This window comes from Trichomycterus rosablanca, chromosome 17 (assembly GCF_030014385.1).
Source record: "Trichomycterus rosablanca isolate fTriRos1 chromosome 17, fTriRos1.hap1, whole genome shotgun sequence".
Classification (NCBI taxonomy): domain Eukaryota; kingdom Metazoa; phylum Chordata; class Actinopteri; order Siluriformes; family Trichomycteridae; genus Trichomycterus; species Trichomycterus rosablanca.
In genome coordinates, this window is record NC_086004.1 from 13840698 (window position 1) to 13864000 (window position 23303).

At 40.0% G+C, this 23303-nt stretch overlaps 1 protein-coding gene across 1 annotated transcript in view; it reads right to left on the bottom strand.

Moving 5' to 3' along the window:
* Positions 1 to 23303, bottom strand: part of nek7 (NIMA-related kinase 7) — a 141453-nt gene that overhangs the window by 41986 nt on the left and 76164 nt on the right. The window contains exons 4-7 of the mRNA XM_063012711.1: positions 22674 to 22736; positions 18194 to 18304; positions 10759 to 10867; positions 3919 to 4026 (exon numbers count right to left, since the gene is read on the bottom strand). Coding sequence (XP_062868781.1) covers positions 3919 to 4026; positions 10759 to 10867; positions 18194 to 18304; positions 22674 to 22736 — 391 coding nt within the window. The remainder of the gene's footprint in view (positions 1 to 3918; positions 4027 to 10758; positions 10868 to 18193; positions 18305 to 22673; positions 22737 to 23303) is intronic.

Below are 23303 nucleotides of genomic sequence, written 5' to 3' on the forward strand. Positions count from 1 at the left end.
TATTTAACTTTTAAATGTAAATTTAAAAAAAGGAAAAAGCTCTGCCATGTGTTAGAAGCTGCTGAAAGCTGTGGGTCACTGCCCAGAGCCGTAGATAGAGAGAGTTGCGACACTCCTTGATCTCGCCGCTACGCGGTCACGTGGTTCATGTAACCCTCCAATAGTTCCAAACAAACCCGGCGCCGTCATGTTCTCATATGGGACAGGCAGCAGTGAGTGAAATATTAAACGCTAAATAATAAACATTTGTACAATTTCTGGGTATTTTCAACTGCGTTTACATTTACTGCATCTGCTTTAATATCAATTTGGTATATGAAGTGGAAGACTGATGTTTATAATGACTTAATAGGTCGTTCTTGTTAACACACAGTACATTATATTAGCATACATTACATAATGCGATATCATTAAGTAGTAGAGACAATATACAGTACAGAGATTAGACAGTTTTTTATGTTTTGTTTTTTACATAAACTAATCTCCCTTCACTTTCCTGAGGATTCATAATAATAATCATTTTGGTTAAACACTAAGCCATGTGGCTGGATTCATAAGGTTTACCTGCACTGAATGAACAGATTCATAAACACACTACCGTACCAATACCTTTAACATTATAGTGCAGGTACATGAAATAGCATTAATTCATGTCTTATTTCATGAGTAAGTAATAATTTATTCCTACATGTAATACATGAATTAATTCATAATTAATATGCACTAGTTCATTTTGTCTAATGTAAGTGGTGGACAAGGTACACAAACCATGTAGTTGAGTTGAAGTAGAGATATCCAAGGTAACATATTACTCCAGTAAAAGTAGTAGTAAAAGTAAAAATACTCTTTACCTCCACTAAAGTACTAAACTAAATTTACCTTCAAATGTACTTAAGAATGAAAGTAAAAGTATAATGATTTATTATGGCTCTGATGTTTTATTATCATTTCTGTAACAAGACTCTTGATTAATCAACTTTTAATTAATCAATTTTAGGTGAAAAGACTCTAGTGTCAATAATTTAGCTTAGCTGACTAAGCTAAATTCAGTTATACCTATTAATTAAGATAAACATGTAACATTTAGTGCTGAGCAAATGCTAAATAATAACAGTATTACGTATATTAATGACATCAAATTCATTATTTTTTTTAAAACAAAGCAACAAACAGCTAAAAATGCTTGATAAGTAGTGGAAATGAATGGGGCTCTATGGGATGTTTGGAACTATACAGAGCTCCACAACCCGGAAGCTGCACAGAAAATATGTCCCGCCCCCTTTCCAACGGTTCCCTATGGGAGTGTCGCCACTCTGTTCTCTCTACCGCTCTGTCACTGCCTAGCAAGCTTTACTTTGAAAAGATTTACATTTACTTTGACTTTTATTTGATTGCAGACAGGATGAACCTGAGATATTTCATGTTCTATCAGCTCAACTTAATTGTATTTATTAATAAACATCCATTCCTGCATTTCAGGCCTGCAACACAGCAAAAAAAGTTGGGATGGGGTAATTTAGGGCTAGTAATGATGTGAAAAAACTTAATAATGATGTGATTCCAATCATGGTTTGGTACAAAAACAGCATCCAGGAAAGGCTGAATCTTTGATGAGCAAAGATGATCAGAGGATCCAGTTTGTCAACAAATGTGTGAGAAATTTATTGAAATGTTTAAAAACAATGAACCTCAAAGAAAGATTGGAAGGGATTTGCATATTTCTCCCTCTACAGTGCATAATATCATTAAACGATTCCAGAATCAGAAGGAATTTCAGTGCATAAAGGCCAAGGGCGCAAGCTTAAGCTGAACGCCTGTGATCTTCGATCCCTCAGACGGCACTGCATCAAGAACCACCACTCAACAATAGCTGATATAACCACATGGGTGAGGGATTACTTTGGCAAACCTTTGTCAAGCACTACAATACAGAGTTACATACACAAATGCCACTTAAAACTTTACTGTGCAAAAAAAAAAAAAGAAGCCTTATGTTAACCATGTCCAGAAGCAGCATCGACTTCTCTGGGCTCAGAGGTATCTAGGATGGACCATCACACAGTGGAAACGTGTATTGTGGTCAGATGAATGAGCATTCCAGGTCTTTTTTGGGAAAAAATTGACACCGTGTGCTCCAGATCAAAGACAAAAAGGGCCATCCAGACTGTTATCAGCAACAAGTCCAAAAGCCAGGGTCTGTCACGGTATGGGGCTGTCTTAATGCCCTTGGCAAAGGTCATTTACACTTCTGTGATGGCAGCATTAATGTAGAAAAGTACATTGAGATCTTAGAGCAACATATGCTGCCTTCAAGACGTCATCTTTTCCAGGGACATCCATGAATTTTTTGACAAGACACATGCTGTACACATTACAAAGGCATGGCTGTGGAAGAAGAGGGTAGGGGTACTGGACTGGCCTGCCTGCAGTCCTGACCTGTCCCTAATAGAGAATGTGTGGAGAATTTTGAAACAAAAAATGCAACAACGACGACCCCGTACTGTTGCACATCTTAAGACGTGTTTGCAGGAAGAATGGGACAAAATAAAAGCTGAAACACTAAATCACTTGGTCTCCTCGGTGCCAAAACGTCTTTTAAGTGTGGTGAAAAGGAATAGCAACATTACAAAGTGCTAAATGCTTCACTGTGCCAGCTTTTTTTGGAATGTGTTGCAGGTTTGAAATGCAAGAATGGATGTTTATTAATAAATGAAATGAAGTTGAGCAGATAAAACATGAAATATCTCAGGCTCATCCTGTCTGCAATCAAATAAAAGTCAAAGTAAATGTAAGAAACTCTGTGTTTTTTATTATTTGCATTTTCCATGCTGTCCCAACTTTTTCTGAATTGGGGTTGTATTTTAGGAGGTCAAACCACTGATTATACTACAAATTGTTAGTAGAAACGGAAACAGATGTGTTTTTAAATTATGGCCTAGCTAATTTATATAAACACAGTACTATAAATTTTACAAGGTTTAATTTAATCCCAGGTTGCAAATCAAGAACAGTTCTAATGTACATTTTTTGCTATTAAATTTTACAATTAAAATATCCCAAAACAATATTTAATTTTATATTTTAATAACAAATATATTAGCCTTATCAGCTCTAATGTTTTCTTAATTTTTATAATACTGAATTGAGGTGTATTTTCAATTTTAATATACACCCATATTTATTAAGGATTCCTTATTTGAAAGCCATGGTTACATACAGCAGTGTTTTAACTGTACAGAAAATACTCTGACCTATGTTAAGGCGTCTGGAAAAACTGAAAAGCATGTTTAAATAAATTTGTGCCAAAAAGTGGCTTGACAGTCTAGACCCCTTAAAATTGAAATTACATCTAACAGATTTAAAGAACAAAAAACAGCAGGTTGTTAAATTGGAAACAGTGAAAGTTTGGATTTACACTGGTAATGCTGGCTGTACACGACACCTTCAAGCCAGTCATATTTAACAAGACGAGGCGACTACGATCATCCATAAATGTTATTTTAAAGAGGAACGTGCCTTTAAATCATGGGGTGTTTCTGACGGGGTGCCTGGCATTACCCGGCTCATTTTTTTCCCTCCGTTTCTTTCCACTTTTTCTCCCCTCATGGTCACTTTCCATACAAATAACTTATGTACAAAAGGGGAATCGTGGGGTCAAGGCAACAGGAAGGCCCTAAGTGCTCAATGAAATGGATACAGATCCTGAAACGCTTTGCTCCTAACTGGCCCCGAGGGCAGACGGGAAGTGGCGCTTTACAGCGGACACATGGTTCTGCTCGCAGCGAGGCCTAATGACACCAAGCCACCTAGAAGTGATTATAGACCCTTTACACTGTAACCTGTCTCCTTGTTGCATGTGTGTGTCTAGCCTCTACAGTTTTCTCAGAGAGAAACAGAAAACAGAAGTAAGCTGCTCACCTAGAGAGTGCGCTGCTGTGGTTTTGGAACTAAAGAAGCGGCCCAAACCCAGGTCACCCAGTTTCACCACTCCAGTAGCTGTGATGAAAACATTAGCTGGTTTAATATCTATAAAAAGAAAGAAAGAAAAAAAAGGTTACACACACATGGACTAAAAGGAATAAAAAACAGAGGAATGTACATGAAAGACAAACAACACACCATAAAAAATTAATGACACAAAAAAACAGAAAGGAAACTTGCCTAAATCAGAAAAAGGAAGCAGGACCTGGATATAAATCACCTTTAATAGACTAGGAAAGCAGTGTCAGACAATTCATTTTTAAGGGCAGCGTGAGGGTGTGTGTGTCATATTATCAGAACCATATGCTGCTGGGCACACTGTACCGTTTCAAGTGTAACACCTCGGGACATGAGACATCCAGCAATAACAAACACGCGGACGTGTTTGGATGGTGAGGTGTGATTTGGAGAATCGGATGTGAATGGAACGGCTCAGGTGCGAAATAGCTGAGCGTCTAGGTGGTGAATGGTGGTGCAGAGCTCAGCAACATTGTAAGTTATGGTACAGGTCCCGAGAGACTAGTGTGAGGGGGGGGTGGGTTCCATCCAAAAATTGCACCTAATAAATATGACAAGATCAGGAGGAAAAAGGGGGAACAGTGGTAGCCTGGTGGGGAGAGCTTTGGGCTAGAAATCGGAAAATTGTTAAAAATTTGTTAAAATAAAATCTCTGCCATAGAGCCACTGTTGGGCCCTTGATGTATATGTACAGGTTCTTCTAAAAAAATTAGCATATTGTGATAAAGTTCATTCTTTTCCATAATGTAATGATAAAAATTTAACTTTCATATATTTTAGATTCATTGCACACCAACTGAAATATTTCAGGTCTTTTATTGTTTTAATACTGATGATTTTGGCATACAGCTCATGAAAACCCAAAATTCCTATCTCAAAAAATTAGCATATTTCATCCGACCAATAAAAGAAAAGTGTTTTTAATACAAAAAAAGTCAACCTTCAAATAATTATGTTCAGCTATGCACTCAATACTTGGTCAGGAATCCTTTTGCAGAAATGACTGCTTCAATGCGGCGTGGCATGGAGGCAATCAGCCTGTGGCACTGCTGAGGTGTTATGGAGGCCCAGGATGCTTCGATAGCGGCCTTAAGCTCATCCAGAGTGTTGGGTCTTGTGTCTCTCAACTTTCTCTTCACAATATCCCACAGATTCTCTATGGGGTTCAGGTCAGGAGAGTTGGCAGGCCAATTGAGCACAGTAATACCATGGTCAGTAAACCATTCACCAGTGGTTTTGGCACTGTGAGCAGGTGCCAGGTCGTGCTGAAAAATGAAATCTTCATCTCCATAAAGCTTTTCAGCAGATGGAAGCATGAAGTGCTCCCAAATCTCCTGATAGCTAGCTGCATTGACCCTGCCCTTGAGGCACAGTGGACCAACACCAGCAGCTGACATGGCACCCCAGACCATCACTGACTGTGGGTACTTGACACTGGACTTCAGGCATTTTGGCATTTCCTTCTCCCCAGTCTTCCTCCAGACTCTGGCACCTTGATTTCCGAATGACATGCAAAATTTGCTTTCATCCGAAAACAGTACTTTGGACCACTGAGCAACAGTCCAGTGCTGCTTCTCTGTAGCCCAGGTCAGGCGCTTCTGCCGCTGTTTCTGGTTCAAAAGTGGCTTGACCTGGGGAATGCGGCACCTGTAGCCCATTTCCTGCACACGCCTGTGCACGGTGGCTCTGGATGTTTCTACTCCAGACTCAGTCCACTGCTTCCGCAGGTCCCCCAAGGTCTGGAATCGGCCCTTCTCCACAATCTTCCTCAGGGTCCGGTCACCTCTTCTCGTTGTGCAGCGTTTTCTGCCACACTTTTTCCTTCCCACAGACTTCCCACTGAGGTGCCTTGATACAGCACTCTGGGAACAGCCTATTCATTCAGAAATTTCTTTCTGTGTCTTACCCTCTTGCTTGAGGGTGTCAATGATGGCCTTCTGGACAGCAGTCAGGTCGGCAGTCTTACCCATGATTGCAGTTTTGAGTAATGAACCAGGCTGGGAGTTTTTAAAAGCCTCAGGAATCTTTTGCAGGTGTTTAGAGTTAATTCGTTGATTCAGATGATTAGGTTAATAGCTCGTTTAGAGAACCTTTTCATGATATGCTAATTTTTTGAGATAGGAATTTTGGGTTTTCATGAGCTGTATGCCAAAATCATCAGTATTAAAACAATAAAAGACCTGAAATATTTCAGTTGGTGTGCAATGAATCTAAAATATATGAAAGTTTAATTTTTATCATTACATTATGGAAAATAATGAACTTTATCACAATATGCTAATTTTTTGAGAAGGACCTGTATATATTTTTACACTGATCAGCCATAACATTAAAACCACCTCTTTGGTTCTACACTCACTGTCCATTTTATCAGCTCACTTACCATATAGAATCACTTTATAGTTCTACAATTACTTACTGTAGTCCATCTATTTCTCTACATGTTTTTAGCCTGTTTTCACCCTGTTCTGCAATGGTCAGAACTCCCACACAGTAGGTATTATTTATGTGGTGGATCATTCTCAGCACTGCAGTGACTAGGGCTGTCGCGGTGAAAGAATTTCCCCTTGCGATATTGAGCCTGTCTTAATATCGCGGTATGTGATGATATCGCCATTTTTTTTATTTTTTTTTTGAAAATTACTTAATTTATCTGGATTTTAGAGCTATATAAACAAGCTTTATTGTTAGGCCACGATTCGGTATATTACTGCTTTATAATGACAAAGATAAGACAGCTTTAAGACCAATGAAATGCGTGTTTAATGTTAAATACAGAACAGAGCAGGGATGCACGTCTTTTCTCTATTAAAAAAAGCTTTAAATTAAGCTTCTAGCCTAGGCTAGATATACACTGTGAAACGAAAAAAAAAAAGAGTTTAGGCTAAATATTTTAAATGCACATCTAATCAAAATATGGTTAAAAAAAATTTAATAAAGAATAAAGTCTGTAAAAGTTTAAACCTGCGTTATCATGTGCGCTAGAAGAACCAACATGTTCACCTGATGTGGTTTAGAGAGGATCTGAGTGGGGTAGTGATGTTCCCGACATTACTGATGTTGCACTAATACACGTGTACTGTACCTGCATGCGACTTTACACAGCAGAGCAAATCTAGCCTGGTTATCGCGCCACTATTGACTATCTATTTAGTAGGTATAATTATAATAACAATATATACTACATTTTAAGTTATTATTCGTTTCAATACATTTTTATGCAACGAAAAAATTCATTTAAATCATTCCAGCAAGCCAGCAAGAGAATATTTGCAGGATGCAATGCCATATTAACCGTCATTAAGTGTTTTAGTTCACCAAGGCTGTTTGAATATAGTCTAAATTACAAGTATTTTATTGAGTGTGAACTCAATTTAATCATTAATAAACTTGCCTATAATTCATGTTGCGATTGTTTACATTTTAAAACACAAAACCTGACACTCAGCAGCAACGCATGCGAACAGTTGGCAGGAAAATGACGCTCTTAGCTCAGTTTCATTATGAATTTATTTAACATTTAGTACGCCCGAATGTAAGCGTAAAACAAGATGGACCCTGCAACAAAAAAAAAAAAAAAAAGAGAAGAAAGAAAGAAAGAAAAAACGTGAATATCGTGGTGATGCGGTTGCTTGGCATGCCCTGCGGTTGGCTGGTCTATACCACGATATTTCAAAATTGCGGTTAGCGCGACAGCCCTAGCAGTGACACTGACATGTTGGTGGTGTGTTTGTGTGTGTTGTGCTGGTATGAGTGGATCAGACACAGCAGCGCTGCTGGAAATTTTAAATTTTAAATACCGTGTCCACTCTATTAGACACTCCTACCTAGTTGGTCCAACTTGTAGATGTAAAGTCAGAGATGATCGCTCATCTATTGCTGCTGTTTGAGTTGGTCATCTTCTAGACCTTCATCAGTGGTCACAGGACGCTGCCCACGGGGCACTGCTGGCTGGATATTTTTGGTTGGTGGACTATTCTCAGTCCGGCAGTGACAGTGAGGTGTTTAAAAACTCCATTAGCATTGCTGTGTCCTATCCACTCATACCGGCACAACACACACTAACACACCATCACCATGTCAGTGTCACTGCAGTGCTGAGAATGATCCACCACCCAAATAATACCTGCTCTGTGGTGGTCCTGGGAGAGTCCTGACCACTGAAAAACAGCACGAGACGTGGCTAACAAAGCATGCATAGAAACAGATGGACTACAGCCAGTAATTGTAGAACTACAAAGTGCTTCTATATGGTAAGTGGAGCTGATAAAATGGACTGTGAGTGTAGAAACAAGAAGGTGGTTTTAATGTTACGGCTGATCAGTGTGTATATAACAAAAAAGTAGTAAGCCGGATAGGGTCTCCTCGTAACTGATGCAACTACGACCTGATTGATGGCGCCTGCACAGAGGCGGGGAAGGAGTACGCTGATCAGGGTGTGTCTCTCTGCACACAGGGCTGATCCACATTAGCACTCGCCTAGTGAAGGTGAAAAAATGCATACGGCTGGTGCTCTTCAATTCCATTGTGGATTTAATTCAGCCACATAAGAAGGCTATTCAACATGAACTGCTGAGGTTTGGTTCAGGACTTTGACTATACATTGTCGGCATGAATTGACAATCCTTGAACTTGAATTGTGCTTCAGATAGCTGTCTGGTTGCATAACCCGACTGAGCTTGAGTTTTCCATCACTGACTGATGACCTGACCTTGTTTCTCAGTCTTTGAATGGTAGAAAGCAGAACTAATGGTTCTGTCAATAATAGCAATAAGGCCAGGCCCTACAGCAGCAAAGTATCCCCACACCAGCACACCATCACCGCATGCGATGCTCTTATTTTGGAATGCTGGGTTATCTTACAGCCAAATGTTAGTGGACACATGATGAAGATAAAACAAGGTGTTTTTTTGCAAATGTAATACAAGCCTATAAGTTTCTTAATGTAAGCAGTGTTTTCGCCTTCCACCAGGAATAAACTCTGACCAAATCCTGTTTTTCTGGGTGAGCCATTGATGCATTACAAAAAGCTTTTGTATTAATAATAATATAAAACTTTATTTTGTCTTTACCATATATTGAAAGTTGTCAGAAGATCTAAACCGGTCAGCTGGGCACCCCTAGCAAGCACAACTGCCAGTGCCAGCAGCAGACAAAAATTGGCTACTAGTCAGCTGGCCTAAAAATGGTCTAAAAACAAGGGTGGGGTCTTCTACATAGTACAAGGACCCTGGTTAGTAGCCCGAGGTTCCTGTACAGAAGTATGGGAAAGCAGAGATCAGTGCATGACTCTCCATGTGCACAAATCCACCAAGGTATTGGTTAATAAGAAGGGATCGGTGGACTGCATACGCGTCGAAGGGAGCGTGTCAGGCAAATATACATTCCTCGGACGTGATCAGGGTCCGCAGCAGCGCAAGACTAATCGGCTGCATTAAAATTGGGGAAAAAAGGGCAAAAGCAATATAAAATTGTTGCAATATGAAGTTGTTGGGTCCTTGTGTTTTGTCTCATCAGTGTACATGTTTGTGCAATTATTATTTAAACTACAGTCCAACTTATTTATTTATTGAACTATTTTTTAATTTTAGTAGTATTAAAATGTGCTAGCAACTTACAGTGTAATATATTGTAGGTGCAGATGTTAATGAAAAATGTTTAAATGTTCATGGTGGCATAATGTAATTCCAATTCACTAAATTGGAAGAAAAAGGGAGATCTCATATCAAATTATATACAGAGTTATTCAAATAAATAAATATATGAAAAATAAATACAAATAAAAATACAATAAAAAACAAGGTAAGCCGCTCAGGTGGCACAGCGGTAAAAACGAACTAGCACACCAGAGCTGGGATCTCGAATACATCGTATCGAGTCTCAGCTCTGCCTGCCGGCTGAACGATTGTTCATATAGGGGTGGGGCATTAAGCCGGATAGGGACTCTCTCATAACTGATGCAACTACGACCTCTGCTGGTTGATGGCACCTACACAGGGGTAGGGAAGAAATGCGTCGATCAGGGTGTGTCTCTCCGTACACAGAGCTGATCCACAGCTGATCTTGTGTAGTGTGGGTGACAAAATGCATACGGCTGCCGCCCACGCGTCAGAGGGGACGTGGGTTAGCTTAGTTCTCCCCAAATCAGAGTGAGGGTCGGCATTAGTGGAGAAGAAGCGTGAAGAAATCGGGAAATTTGACGCATTGAAGTCGGAAGAAAAAGGGGAGAAAATGCATGAACAAAATACAAAAAAAGGTAACATCCTTATTAATAATATGACAATGAAAGAACTGCCAAAAAAAAGTTATTTAAAAATAAAAAAATAAAAATGAATCAAAATAAAAAATTTTAAAATGCAATATTACAAATTTGGAAAAAAGGTGTGTGGGGGGGGGCATGTTTTTACATTGCTGTATGTAAACGTTGTATATAAACCCAACCTATCCTGAGACATTGAAACACTAACAATTATTTTTATCAGTACACCAACCTATTGGGACACTGGTAGCCTATTGGGTGGAGCTTTGGGCTATTAATCGGAAGATTGCAGGTTCAAATCCAGGCTTTGTTATGCAGCTACTGTTGGGCCCTTGAGCAAGGCCATTAACTCTGTCTGCCCCAGGGGCGCAGTACAATGTCTGACCTTGTGCTCTGACCCCAGCTTCCTAACAAGCTGGGATCTGCGAAAAAAGGATTATTATACTGTAAACATGTAGGTGTATATATGACAAATAAAAGCATTCTTCTATGGTGTGTACCTCTGTGCATGACACGTCTGGAATGCATGTGCTCCAGTGCACTGCACAGCTGAACGAAATACTTCCATACAGTCTTTTCAGGGATCAGCCTCCTCTGTTTCTTGAAATGCTGCAAAAAGAACAAAGCACACCTCAATAGAAGACAAATACCAGTTTAGATCAAGATGAATCCTTGAGTCACATCCAAGAGAAACCAAACCACAGGGAGTTGTGCTCTTTCACCACTTTCCAAATTGTGGCCTCACCTAAATGTGTGTTCTTTTATTCTTTAATTATCATTACTCTTTATAAAATGCTCTCTAGTTCTAAGGCATGCTGGAAAAAGGGAGGAACAAAGGCTAATTACAACCACACCACCAGTGTTGTAGGGGTGACCTTGTAAAGTGTTAGAACTAGACAGCTTACCATTAGCAGGAGTCAAGCAATAAAAAGGTGATGCCCAGTTTCCCCATAACGTCTCCAATATGGGCACTTCCTTATAGGCCTCGCAATGGATCACAGTACTGATGGGTTGAGTTTGTGACTATTAGTGACTTTCTACAGTCAAAGGTTGAAACTTGTTAGGTTTAATTTGCCGCTGGTAGACACTCTGGTAGGTGTGTTAGTGTGTGTTGTGCTGATGTGGGTGGATAAGTCACAGCAGTCACTGCTGGACTGAGAATAGTCCACCAACCAAAAATATCCAGCCAACGCGCCCCATGAGCAGCGTCCTGTGACCACTGATGAGGGTCTAGAAGATGATCAACTCGAACAGCAGCGATAGATGACCGATCATCTCGGAGTGTCTAATAGAGTGAACAGTGAGTGGACACGGTATTTAAAAACTCCAGCAGTGCTGCAGTGTCTTATCCACTCATACCAGCACAACACACACTAACACACCACCACCATGTCAGTGTCACTGCAGTGCTGAGAATGAACCACCACCTAAATAATACCTGCTCTGTGGTGGTCCTGGAAGAGTCCTAACCATTGCAGAACAGCATGAAAGGGGACTAACAAAGCATGCAGAGAAACAGATGGACTACAGCCAATAATTGTAAAACTACAAAGTGTTTCTATATGGTGTGTAGAACTGATAAAATGGACAGTGAGTGTAGAAACAAGAAGGTGGTTTTAATGTTATGGCTGATCTGTGTAAATTTCTGTCTTAATGTTGGACCGGTTACAGGCTAAATCTTTCTATTACACTGAAGGACGAGGCTCGGAAAATGTGCTTAACACGGAGGGAGATGTTAGCTGGCATGCTGGCGGGTTGTGCTGCCTCAACCAAATGGTTTAAATGGCCTGAAGCTAACCGTGTTAGCTTAGTAAGCAAAAACAGTGGTGACGTAATGGCCGTAATCTCTGTATAAGTAGTGCGTCTAAATAATCTGCCTTATGAGTTTGATGTCTTATTAGAATCCTCTCTGCTTAGGCAGCTGCCCAGGTAGATAGTAGGCAGCAAGGCAGCTCCATGGTGTTGGTATCTTGGCATTCTGCTGCTGCCTTATTACTGACTTACTGATATAATTCATGTGTTCCTAAAAAAGTGGCCAGCAAGTGTTGCAAGTGTTGTCAATGTGTTTTTAGTAGTATTTAAATAGATACTGCACTGCTAATTGCTAAATAAGCTTAAGATGCTTTTGATCTGCAAGTATAACAAAATCTTCGACTTAGTTATGTGGTTGAGTTTTGGCAAGCCTCCTTGGTGGTGCCATTATCAAAACATTCTAAAAAGTCCTTCTGCTTTTAGCACCACTGTGCTCACCACTCCTGTTTAGCCTAAAAGAGGTGCAGGAGTGGTCATGTGGTCACATAGCTTCAAACGCACAATAAAAGTAACATCTTACAATAAAACCAAATGAAGCCTGTTTATCCAAAACACGCTAATTATCCGTCGTTGCTCTCCCTGATTAAATAATCGAGTCCCCATTAGTGAGGCTCCTTGACAACAAATAAATAGGCCATATTATACAAACATAAGCCGTGCAGGTTCTTTCAGGATGATTTATTATTCTGATTTATCATGCAGATGCTCGCCAGGACTGCTCTCACTTGGATCTGTACTGCCAGACCGATCGAACGGCGTGCGGTCTCGAGCTCGGGGAAACCTTGGCCCAAACAAAGCTGGTGGATCTATTCTTCCCCGGCCCTTCAGATTTGCATATCAGAAGATCGTTTGATGTGAATGAGGGAGCGTGGCGGCCCCCTCCGCACCTCTAAATGGCAAACGTGGCACATACGATATTCTGTAAGAGAATGCAAATAAAGGGGCATTCGAAACTGGATGTGGACGAAAGAATTAAAACAATGCCAATATTTAAATCTGGGGCATTTGTTTTACATTTTTTGCATACAATTAAGTCATATTTATTTTATTGGTTTGAGGCAAACATTTAGGATTTCATCTTTTCTTTATATTTTGGGGCCATTTTATATTTTTATTATTATTCTTATGGCCTTGAGGTATGTTAAAACTGTTCTTGTGTTGTCTTGCGTCATAAAATAATTTCCTTTATGGTTCCAGGCATGTATAGTTGTTTCCTTTCCTTGATGTATTTGGAGTATACTGCCAGGATGTGTTTTATTGTAATAGGTGTTTCACTGGTTTGGGGTGTTTCTTTTTTTATTAGCTGCTGGTGGGTTATTCTGCATCTTGTGTGCATCGTCCATGGTTATATTTTTTTATAGAATAAAATGCCTTTATTTGTCATATACACCGATCAGCCACAACATTAAAACCCCCTCCTTGTTTCTACACTCACTGTCCATTTTATCAGCTCCACTTACCATATAGAAGCACTTTGTAGTTCTGTTCTATTACTGACTGGAATTCTACAATTACGGAAATTACATTCATTTGCACAATGACTAGGAAACTAAAGGCACCAAGTAAAACAGCAAAATACAGTTGCTAATCTGTTGTTGTTTTTATCTGAACTTAAAGATTATTTGTTTATTTCTACGCTACATTTCCAATATATGTTTTGTGTATATTATCTTAACTCGTGACTTGACTCCGACTCTAGCCTAAAGACTTGTGACTTGACTCGGACTCTAGTCTAAAGACTCGTGACTTGACTCTGACTCTAGCCTAAAGACTCGTGACTTGACTCGGACTCTAGCCTAAAGACTGGTGACCTGACTCGGACTCTAGCCTAAAGACTGGTGACTTGACTCTGACTCTAGCCTAAAGACTGGTGACTTGACTCTGACTCTAGCCTAAAGACTTGTGACTTGACTGACTCTAGCCTAAAGACTTGTGACTTGACTCTGACTCTAGCCTAAAGACTTGTGACTTGACTGACTCTAGCCTAAAAACTTGTGACTTGACTGACTCTAGCCTAAAGACTCGTGACTTGACTCGGACTCTAGCCTAAAGACTTGTGACCTGACTCGGACTCTAGCCTAAAGACTCGTGACTTGACTTGGACTCTAGCCTAAAGACTCATTACTTGACTTGGACTCTAGTCTAAAGACTCGTGACTTGACTCGAACTCTAGTCTAAAGACTCATGACTTGACTCGAACTCTAGTCTAAAGACTCATGACTTGACTGACTAGTCTAAAGACTCGTGACAACTGACTATCCTAAAGACTCGTGACTTGACTCGGACTCTAGTCTAAAGACTCGTGACTTGATTCGGACTCTAGTCTAAAGACTCGTGACTTGACTTGGACTCTAGTCTAAAGACTCGTGACTTGACTTGGACTCTAGTCTAAAGACTCATGACTTGACTCGGACTCTAGTCTAAAGACTCATGACTTGACTTGGACTCTAGTCTAAAGACTCGTGACTTGATTCGGACTCTAGTCTAAAGACTCGTGACTTGACTTGGACTCTAGTCTAAAAACTTGTGACTTGACTTGGACTCTAGCCTAAAGACTCATGATTTGACTCGGACTCGTATTTTGTGACTTGTGAACATCTCTGCAAGAAGGTCCTGGGCTCGATTCCCAGGTGGGGTGGCCCAAATCCTTTCTGTGTGGAGTTTGCATGTTCTCCCTGTGTCCGCGTGGGTTTCCTACGGGTGCTCCAGTTTCCTCCCACAGTCCAAAGACATGCAAGTGAGGAGAATTGGAGATACTAAATTGTCTAAGACTGTGTTCGATATAACCTTGTGAACTGATGAATCTTGTGTAATGAGTAACTACCGTTTGTCATGAATGTAACCAAAGTGTAAAACATGACGTTAAAAACCAAAAACAAACAAACAAAACTGGGTTCCTGTGTTTGCCAATGGTTCCGCAAATGTAAATATATTCATTTAGAAGTTGGAGTGTGGAGAGATGCGTAGTGTGAGCTTTCCAAATATCCAAAGCGAGTGGTGATGTGTCATGGTTGCTAATAAAACACCCCCCAACTAGTTTTTGTGCATGCTCGCCGCATTAAAACCCTTGTAATACTTAAGCCTATCATATGTTTTCCTAATTTACCAGCTCCTGCCACTCAGACATGTATTAAAAATGCCTGGCCAAACTTTTTCCCCCTTGTACGCATTTTAAACATGATGCGCCTGTTTCATGTGTGGCATGTTAATTTGGGTGAATTAATCAGGTTGTCAGGAAAAGAAGATACGCTGTTCAATGGTTTAAGGGTTCAAGTTCTGGTTCTTTTACTTAATTACAAGCTAATTCTTCAGAGTACAGAGTTCAATTCAATAAATGAATCACTATTAAGTATGAAAGCAGATACGCTTCTGTTTAGAAGTGCAGTCTACAGGAGGAGCAGACGTGCTTAGATTAACTTTGTGTAGAGGTCTGATTGTTTGGATAACTAGGTAAGTTTTACTGACAGACAATGACAAAGTTTATTTATTCATTAATTTAGATGTTTTAAATCGTGCTTACCAAGTGGTTATATTAATATAATTAATATAAGTCGTGCTTACAATTATAATTAATATAACTATTATAATTAATTAATATAATTATTAATATTAATAATAAATAATTATATAATTCATTAATTATTAATATAATTTTTACATCAGTCTATATTGCTATAGTCAAGTGTTGTTTGGAATGACAGGTTTTTTACATTATTATTATTAAATATGACCGGATAAAACGCCCATCCCTTTAAAAAGCAGCTCAGGTGGTGCAGCGGTAAAACACGCTAGAACACCAGGTCTGACATTTCGCCATCCGGCTGGGCTGGGCGGCTACATGAACAAAGATTGGCTTGTTGTTCATAGAGGGAGAGAGAGTCAGATAGGGATCTCATAACTGATGCAATTACAGCCTCTGCTGGCTGATTGATGGCGCCTGCACAGAGTCGAGGGATGATGCGATCAGGGTGTGGCTCTCGGTACACAAAGCTGATCCGCATATGAACTCGCCTCGTGTAGGTGAAAAGATGCAGTCGGCTACTGCACACGTGTCGGAGGGGGCGTGTGTCTCCTCAATCGACGCGGGGGTCAGCACCAGTAGAGAGGAAGCATAACGCAATTGAATCAAGAGAAAAGGGGAGAAAATGGTTAAAATTACCTGCGTGATTGATAGGTGCTGATCACAGTGGGAACTGGGGTCAAAATAAATTGTTCAATTGTTTTAATTGCCACCTGAATCTCTCCAAACACACACTCGACAGACTACTTGATTTGTAAACACAACAAAATTCATCTTTACATACAGTGAATTAAGACACCATTCATACTAGGGTTGTCAATGATAAACCAGGTTAACAGATAACCGATAAAGAACTCATTGTTTAATTAATGCTGTTTTTTTAATTCATTTTAAGCAGCTGCTGCTCCATTCCCAATTGAGAGCGCAGCTACAGTCTGAACAAAGTGCCGATTTGGAACACACACCAACCCACCAGCAGTGAGCTGTGCTTGTGAAGCTTTATGTGCAGTTTTAATCTTTTATTTTTTACTTCAAATATTGAATGACAAAAGCAGCAGCGTTTTTGTGCATCAACGTGGAGTCTGACTGAATGTTGAACTCTGCACATATGTACATATGGATGTGTGTGTGTGATGTAGATATTTAACATCATGCTCAAGTACAAAGATAATAAAGAACTCGTATTGCTTGTTTATTATTAATTGCTTGTTTTTTTCCACTAGTTATAACTTTAGTTTAAAGAAATTTTGGGTATGTATGGTTTGTGTAAATCCTTTTTAATCAAATTATTTTCCAGGCCACCTAAGGAGGATGGGGTCCCTGCTGAGTCTGGTTCCTTTCAAGGTTTCTGCCTGTAATTTTAAGGCAGTTTTTCCTTGCCATTGTCGCCCTTGGTTTTTGTATCTCCAATTCACCTCGCTTGTCTTTGGACTGTAGGAGGAAACCAGAGCTCCCGGAGGAAACCCACACAGACACAGGGAGAACAAGCAAACTCTACACTGAAAGGACCCGGACAGCTTTACATGGGAATCACCCACCAACCCATGTGACGAATGCTGAGGAATACTTTTAAGAGAAACACTGGACAAATCTTCTCACTTTATTTAAATAGCGTGTAGATTCATGACTAAAAATGACAATTATATACATTCAAACTAAAAAACAAAGTCTTTGGTCTTATACTTATAAATGTCAGATGACTAAAATGGCAATTACATTCATTTAAAGCATGAATAATAAGTCAAGGAGTCTAACTACTCTGAATCTACTGTAGGCAATACACAGTTTAGAATGCCGGCTATGCTGTTTACTCCCAGAATGATTGTAAAGGGTTTAAAATTAATAATTTAATTCATTTATTTATTTTATTAGGATTTTAACACCATGTTTTATACACTTTGGTTACATTCATGACAGGACAGGTAGTTACTGGTGACAAGATTCATCAGCTCAAGGCTTTTGATCTCCAATTCACCTCACTTGCATGTCTTTGGACTGTGGGAGGAAACCGGAGCTCCAAGAGGAAACCCACACAGACACAGGGAGAACATGCAAACTCCACAAAGAAAGGACCCGGACCGCTCCACCTGGAAATCAAGCCCAGGACCTTCTTGCTGTGAAGCGACAGTGCTATCCACTGAGCCAGCGTGCTGCCCCAAATAATTGTTAAAGGGTTTAATATTAATAATTTTATTTATTAATTAATTTATTAGGATTTTAATGTCATGTTTTACACACTTTGGTTACATTCATGAAAGGACAGGTTTACACCTGAGGAATGCTGACGAATATTTCTTTTGGACTGGATTGGATTTATGTTCTCACTTGGTTATAATGAGTAAGTGTAGATTGATGACTAAAATGGCAAGTATATCCATTCTAATGAAAAGAGTGTAAAAAGTCTTAAGTCTAATACTGATTAAAGTCAGAATCCACTGTAGTCAATACACAGCTTATTAATTTAATGATATACCAAATTTTAATAAACGTAAACATTTTATATTAAAACCTCAGTTATTCAGTTTGATCCATATACATAAACTTTTCATCCATTTTTTATTACACTTCCATAAAATATATAAAACGCTGACACATCATCATACCTTTATCATACGTGACAGGTCCCCGGCGTCAGCCAGCTCCAGTACTATATTTAGCTCGTTCTCCTCGATGAATGACGCGTGATATTTAATTACGTTGGGGTGGTTCAATTGCTGTGTGGAGAGAGGAAGGGGGACAGAGAGCAAGGTATCAGTGACTGTTAAATATTAACTAGCCTCTACAGGTTGAACAATGCTTCAAAAGTCAAGAGAGCTAAAAAGAAAAAGACAAATGCTGCTTCAGAAGCACGCTGAAACAATGTTACGATATACACCGATCAGCCAGAACATTAAAACCACCTCCTTGTTTTTACACTCACTGTCCATTTTATCAGCTCCACTTACCGTATAGAAGAACTTTAAAGAACACGGTGAAAGCAAACTAAAAAAAGTATGAAAAGAAAAAGATGGACAGTCAGTAATTGTAGAACTTCAATGATCAGGACCCCCACAAGACACAGCAGTGCTCCTGGAGTTTTTAAATACCGTGTCCACTCATTGTCCACTCTATTAGACACTCCTACCTAGTTGGTCCACCTTGTAGATATAAAGTCAGAGACGATCGCTCATCTATTGCTGCTGTTTGAGTTGGTCATCTTCTAGACCCTCATTAGTTGTCACAGGACGCTGCCCACAGGGTGCTGTTGTCTGGATATTTTTGGTTGGTGGACTATTCTCAGTCCAGCAGTGACAGTGAGGTGTTTAAAAACATATTGAGCGCTGCTGTGTCTTATCCACTCATACCAGCACAACACACACTAACACACTAACACACCACCACCATGTCAGTGTCACTGCAATGCTGAGAAATAAAACCTGCTCTGTTGTGGTCCTGTGGGGGTCCTGACCATTGACGAACAGCATGAAAGGGGGCTAACAAAGCATGCAGAGAAACAGATGGACTAGTCTGTAACTGTAGAACTACAAAGTGCTTCTATATGGTAAGTGGAGCTGATAAAATGGACAATGTGTGTAGAAACAAGGAGGTGGTTTTAATGTTATGGCTGAAACAAAACCCAAAAAAGTAGCAATTTTTAGAGGAGTGTTTCACTTGAGCTGACTAAGTCTGAGGAGCAAGATCACTTTGCCTCGACTAAGCCGTGCACTATTTCACATAATTAAATAAATAAATAAACAAACAAACAAACAAACAAAGCCCGGCTGATGCTAACGTGGCGGGCTGGGCAGCAGCAGTGCGTATCGTAATCCCTCTCCTTCGCGGCTTATTTTTTCCTGTTGGTTGGTCAATAAGTGGAAGCATGCAGCATGGTAAACAACACAGACGACGACAGAAACCGACAAAAGCATAAAGAAAAAATAAATTATAGTAAGAACGGGAAAATAAAGAGTAACAGCAAAAAAAAAGGCATATGAAGATGAGCATGAAGGGAGAATAACGCCGTGTGGATGAGCAGTGATGCAGTTAAGGGAGTTATTAAAGAAATGTTGCTACTCTGAGCTGATATACACGTATGTTTCCATCATAACGCATTAGTTAGTGTGAGGATCACATAGCCAGGGTTGAAGAATCATCGTCGAGCTTTAGGTTTCTTTTAACAAGCATTCTGAGAAAAGCCTTTGTTTATGTTAGGGCAGAAAAAAAGAGATGGAAGTACACCATGCCAACGTGAACATTTTAACCCTTTAATGGTCTGCTCCACCATTTGGTTAAGCTTACTTTGAGTCTAAATATTGGTAGATAGTTTTAAGTAAACAGCATTTTTTTAACCTACACCATTCAGCCATAACATTATGACCACTGACAGGTGAAGTGAATAACACTGATTATCTCTTCATCACGGCACCTGTTAGAGGGAGGGATATATTACGCAGCAAGTGAACATTTTATCCTCAAAGCTAAAGTGTTAGAAGCAGGAAAAATGGGCAAGTGTAAGGATTTGAGCGAGTTTGACAAGGGCCAAATTGTGATGGCTAGACGACTGGTTCAGAGCATCTCCAAAAGTGCAGCTCTTGTGGGGTGTTCCCGGTCTGCAGTGGTCCGTATCTATCAAGTGGTCCAAGGAAGGAACAGTGGTAAACCGGCGACAGGGTCATGGGCGGCCAAGGCTCACTGATGCACATGGGGAGCGAAGGCTGGCCCGTGTGGTCCGAGTTGAAGGATCTGCTACGAACATCTTGGTGCCAGATACCACAGCACACCTTCAGTGGTCTAGTGGAGTCCATGCCTCGACAGGTCAGGGCTGTTTTGGCAGCAAAAGTGGGACCAATACAATATTAGGAAGGTGGTCATAATGTTATGCCTGATCGATGAATATGTCAACTTGACTTCATTCAATTGTTATGGCCAGAGGACTAGTTTGAAGTATCTTTAAAAAAGCTAGTGGTGCTGTGTAGGCACATCAAATCATTCTATGTATGAGGCTCACTATGTGCCCATGCTAACCACCTGTCCTACAGAACAGGTGGTCATGTGTGTACTGTATGTACACACATGTACACGGGCATGTGTGTACTGTATAGAATTTAAAGAACGTGAGTCCATGTCTCCACAATTGTTTTGACAGCATATCAGGTGGGTGTGACTAATATTGTGGCTCATTGGTGTACATGTTTTTGCAGTAAACACAAATAATAAAAACTACATGTTAGTACTAAACATGAGCATAAAACGACAAATGCCAATTACAAAAAGTAACTAAATTATGAGAGAGGAGCCGGAACTGGCTCAGTATTTACAACCGCAAATCAGAAAAAGTTGGGACAGCATGGAAAATGCAAATAATAATAAAAAAACAACACAGAGTTTCTTATATTTACTTTGACTTTTATTTCATTGCAGACAGAATTAACCTGAGATTTTTCATGTTTTGTCAGCACCATACCATGACAGATCCTGGCTTTTGGACTTGTTGCTGATAACAGTCTGGATGGTCCTTTTCATCTTTGGTCCAGAGCACATGGCGTCCTTTTTTTTTTTTTTTTTTCAAAAAAGACCTGGATTGCTGATTTATCTGACCACAATACAAGTTTCCACTGTGTGATGGTCCATCCTAGAGGTCTCCAAGCCAAGAGAAGTCGACACTGCTGCTGGACATGGTTAACATAAGGTTTCTTTTTTGCACAGTAAAGTTTTAAGTGGCATTTGTGCATGTAACTCTGTATTGTAGTGCTTGACAAATGTTTGCCAAAGTAATCCCTCACCCATGTGGTTATATCAGCTATTGTTGAGTGCCGGTTATTGATGCAAAGATCACACACGTTCAGCTTAAGCTTGTGCGCTTGGCCTTTACGCACTGAAATTCCTCCTGATTCATTGAATCGTTTAATGATATTATGCACTGTAGAGGGAGAAATATGCAAATCCTTTCTAATGTTTCTTTGAGGTTCATTGTTTTTAAACATTTCAATTATTGTCTCACACATTTGTTGACAAAATTGAGATCCTCTGATCATCTTTGCTCATCAAAGACTCAGCCTTTTTACTGGAAGCTGCTTTTGTAACAAACCATGATTACAATCACCTGTTTGAAATCACATAATTATTTAGTTTTTTCACCTCATTACTAGCCCTAAATGGCCTCCGTCCCAACTTTTTTTGGATGTGTTGCAGGCCTGAAATGCAGGAATGGATGTTTATTAACAAATGAAATGAAGTTAAGCAGATAAAACATGAACTATCATGGGTTCAAACTGAAGTAAACGTAAGGAACACTGCATTTTTATTTTATTTGCATTTTCCATACTGTCCCAACTTTTTCTGATTTGGGGTTGTTATTTTTTGTTAATAACATTGCATATTTTATTAGAACTAATTTGAGAACTATTAAACTTATTATGTGTAAGTGTAAAGAAGAGCAGGCAGGGTCAAAATAACCTACCATGACTAAACACTTCCCATGTGTGTGTGTGTGTGTGTTGGTTTGACAAGCCAGCGAGACAAAACAGTCCAGCGAGATGCCTCAGATCACCCCTCCACTCTCTCTTATTAGACCCGCCTGTAACGTGCTAGTTAATGCCGGCTCTACCGCAAGCTGCCGCCTGGCCGAGGCTGTCCGATAAAGGCAAACGCTATGTTTAAAAACCACGAAAAAAGATGTGAAGCACAGGATGTGCAGCATCAAAGAGCACATGGGGGGACGCATAAAAATTTCACATTCTGAAGCCCCCCACCCCCCATGCTAAATATTAGAGAAAAATATCAAAACTATAGCTTTGGTATTGAAAAAAGTCAATCTCAGCCTGGAGGAACAACACAAAGAAGCCAGTGATCTGTGCTTGCCTTAAACTAGGAAAGGGAGGGAGGAGGGAACGGAGAAAAAAGGAATAAAAAAACGAGCAGAAGCAAGACAGAGACACAGTGAGAAACAGAGAAAGAGAGAGAGAGGCAGCCAGCAGTGAGATTGGTGTAGATCAATTGTTTTCTCTCGCAGTTCCTCCGGTATAAGATCTCAGCAGAGGCGTCTTTGGGAAAAGCGTAATAGCAGCACACGGCGGCGTTCTCCCTCCTCCTCTGGTTTCTTACCTTCAGGAGATCTATCTCTTTGATGCAATCTTGTCGAGCTTTAGCATCCATCAGATCGAATATCTATCAAAAGATCAAAAGGGAAGGGGGGCAGAGGGGGTGTAAGGATATGAATGAAAGTGAGAATAAAAAAAAAAAAGGAAAGACATGAATCTTAAACATGGCATGGTGGTAAAGGGCAGCCAGGTGGTACTTAAGCTATGCCAGCCTGATCGCCAATAATTTATTTATTTATTTATTAGAATTTTAAGTGTTTAGTATTAAACACACTTTTTAATGTCATGGACAATTTTGAATCTCCAGTTCACCTCACTTGCATGTCTTGGACTGTAGGAGGAAACCGGAGCTCCTGGAGGAAACCCATGCAGACACGGGGAGAACATGAGGACCTGGACCTGGCTCCAGCTGGAAATCGAACCCAGGACCTTCATGCTGTGACGCGAAAGTGCTACCCACTGAGCCACCAAGCCACCCCGAATGATTATTAATAATTTTATTAATAGCTGCTCAGGTGGCGCTAGGTTTTCGAATACATCATATCGAAACTCAGCTCTGCCACCCTGCTGGGCTGGGCAGCTGCATGAACAACGATTGGCTGTTGTTCATAGGGTTAAGGGCAAGCCGGATCAT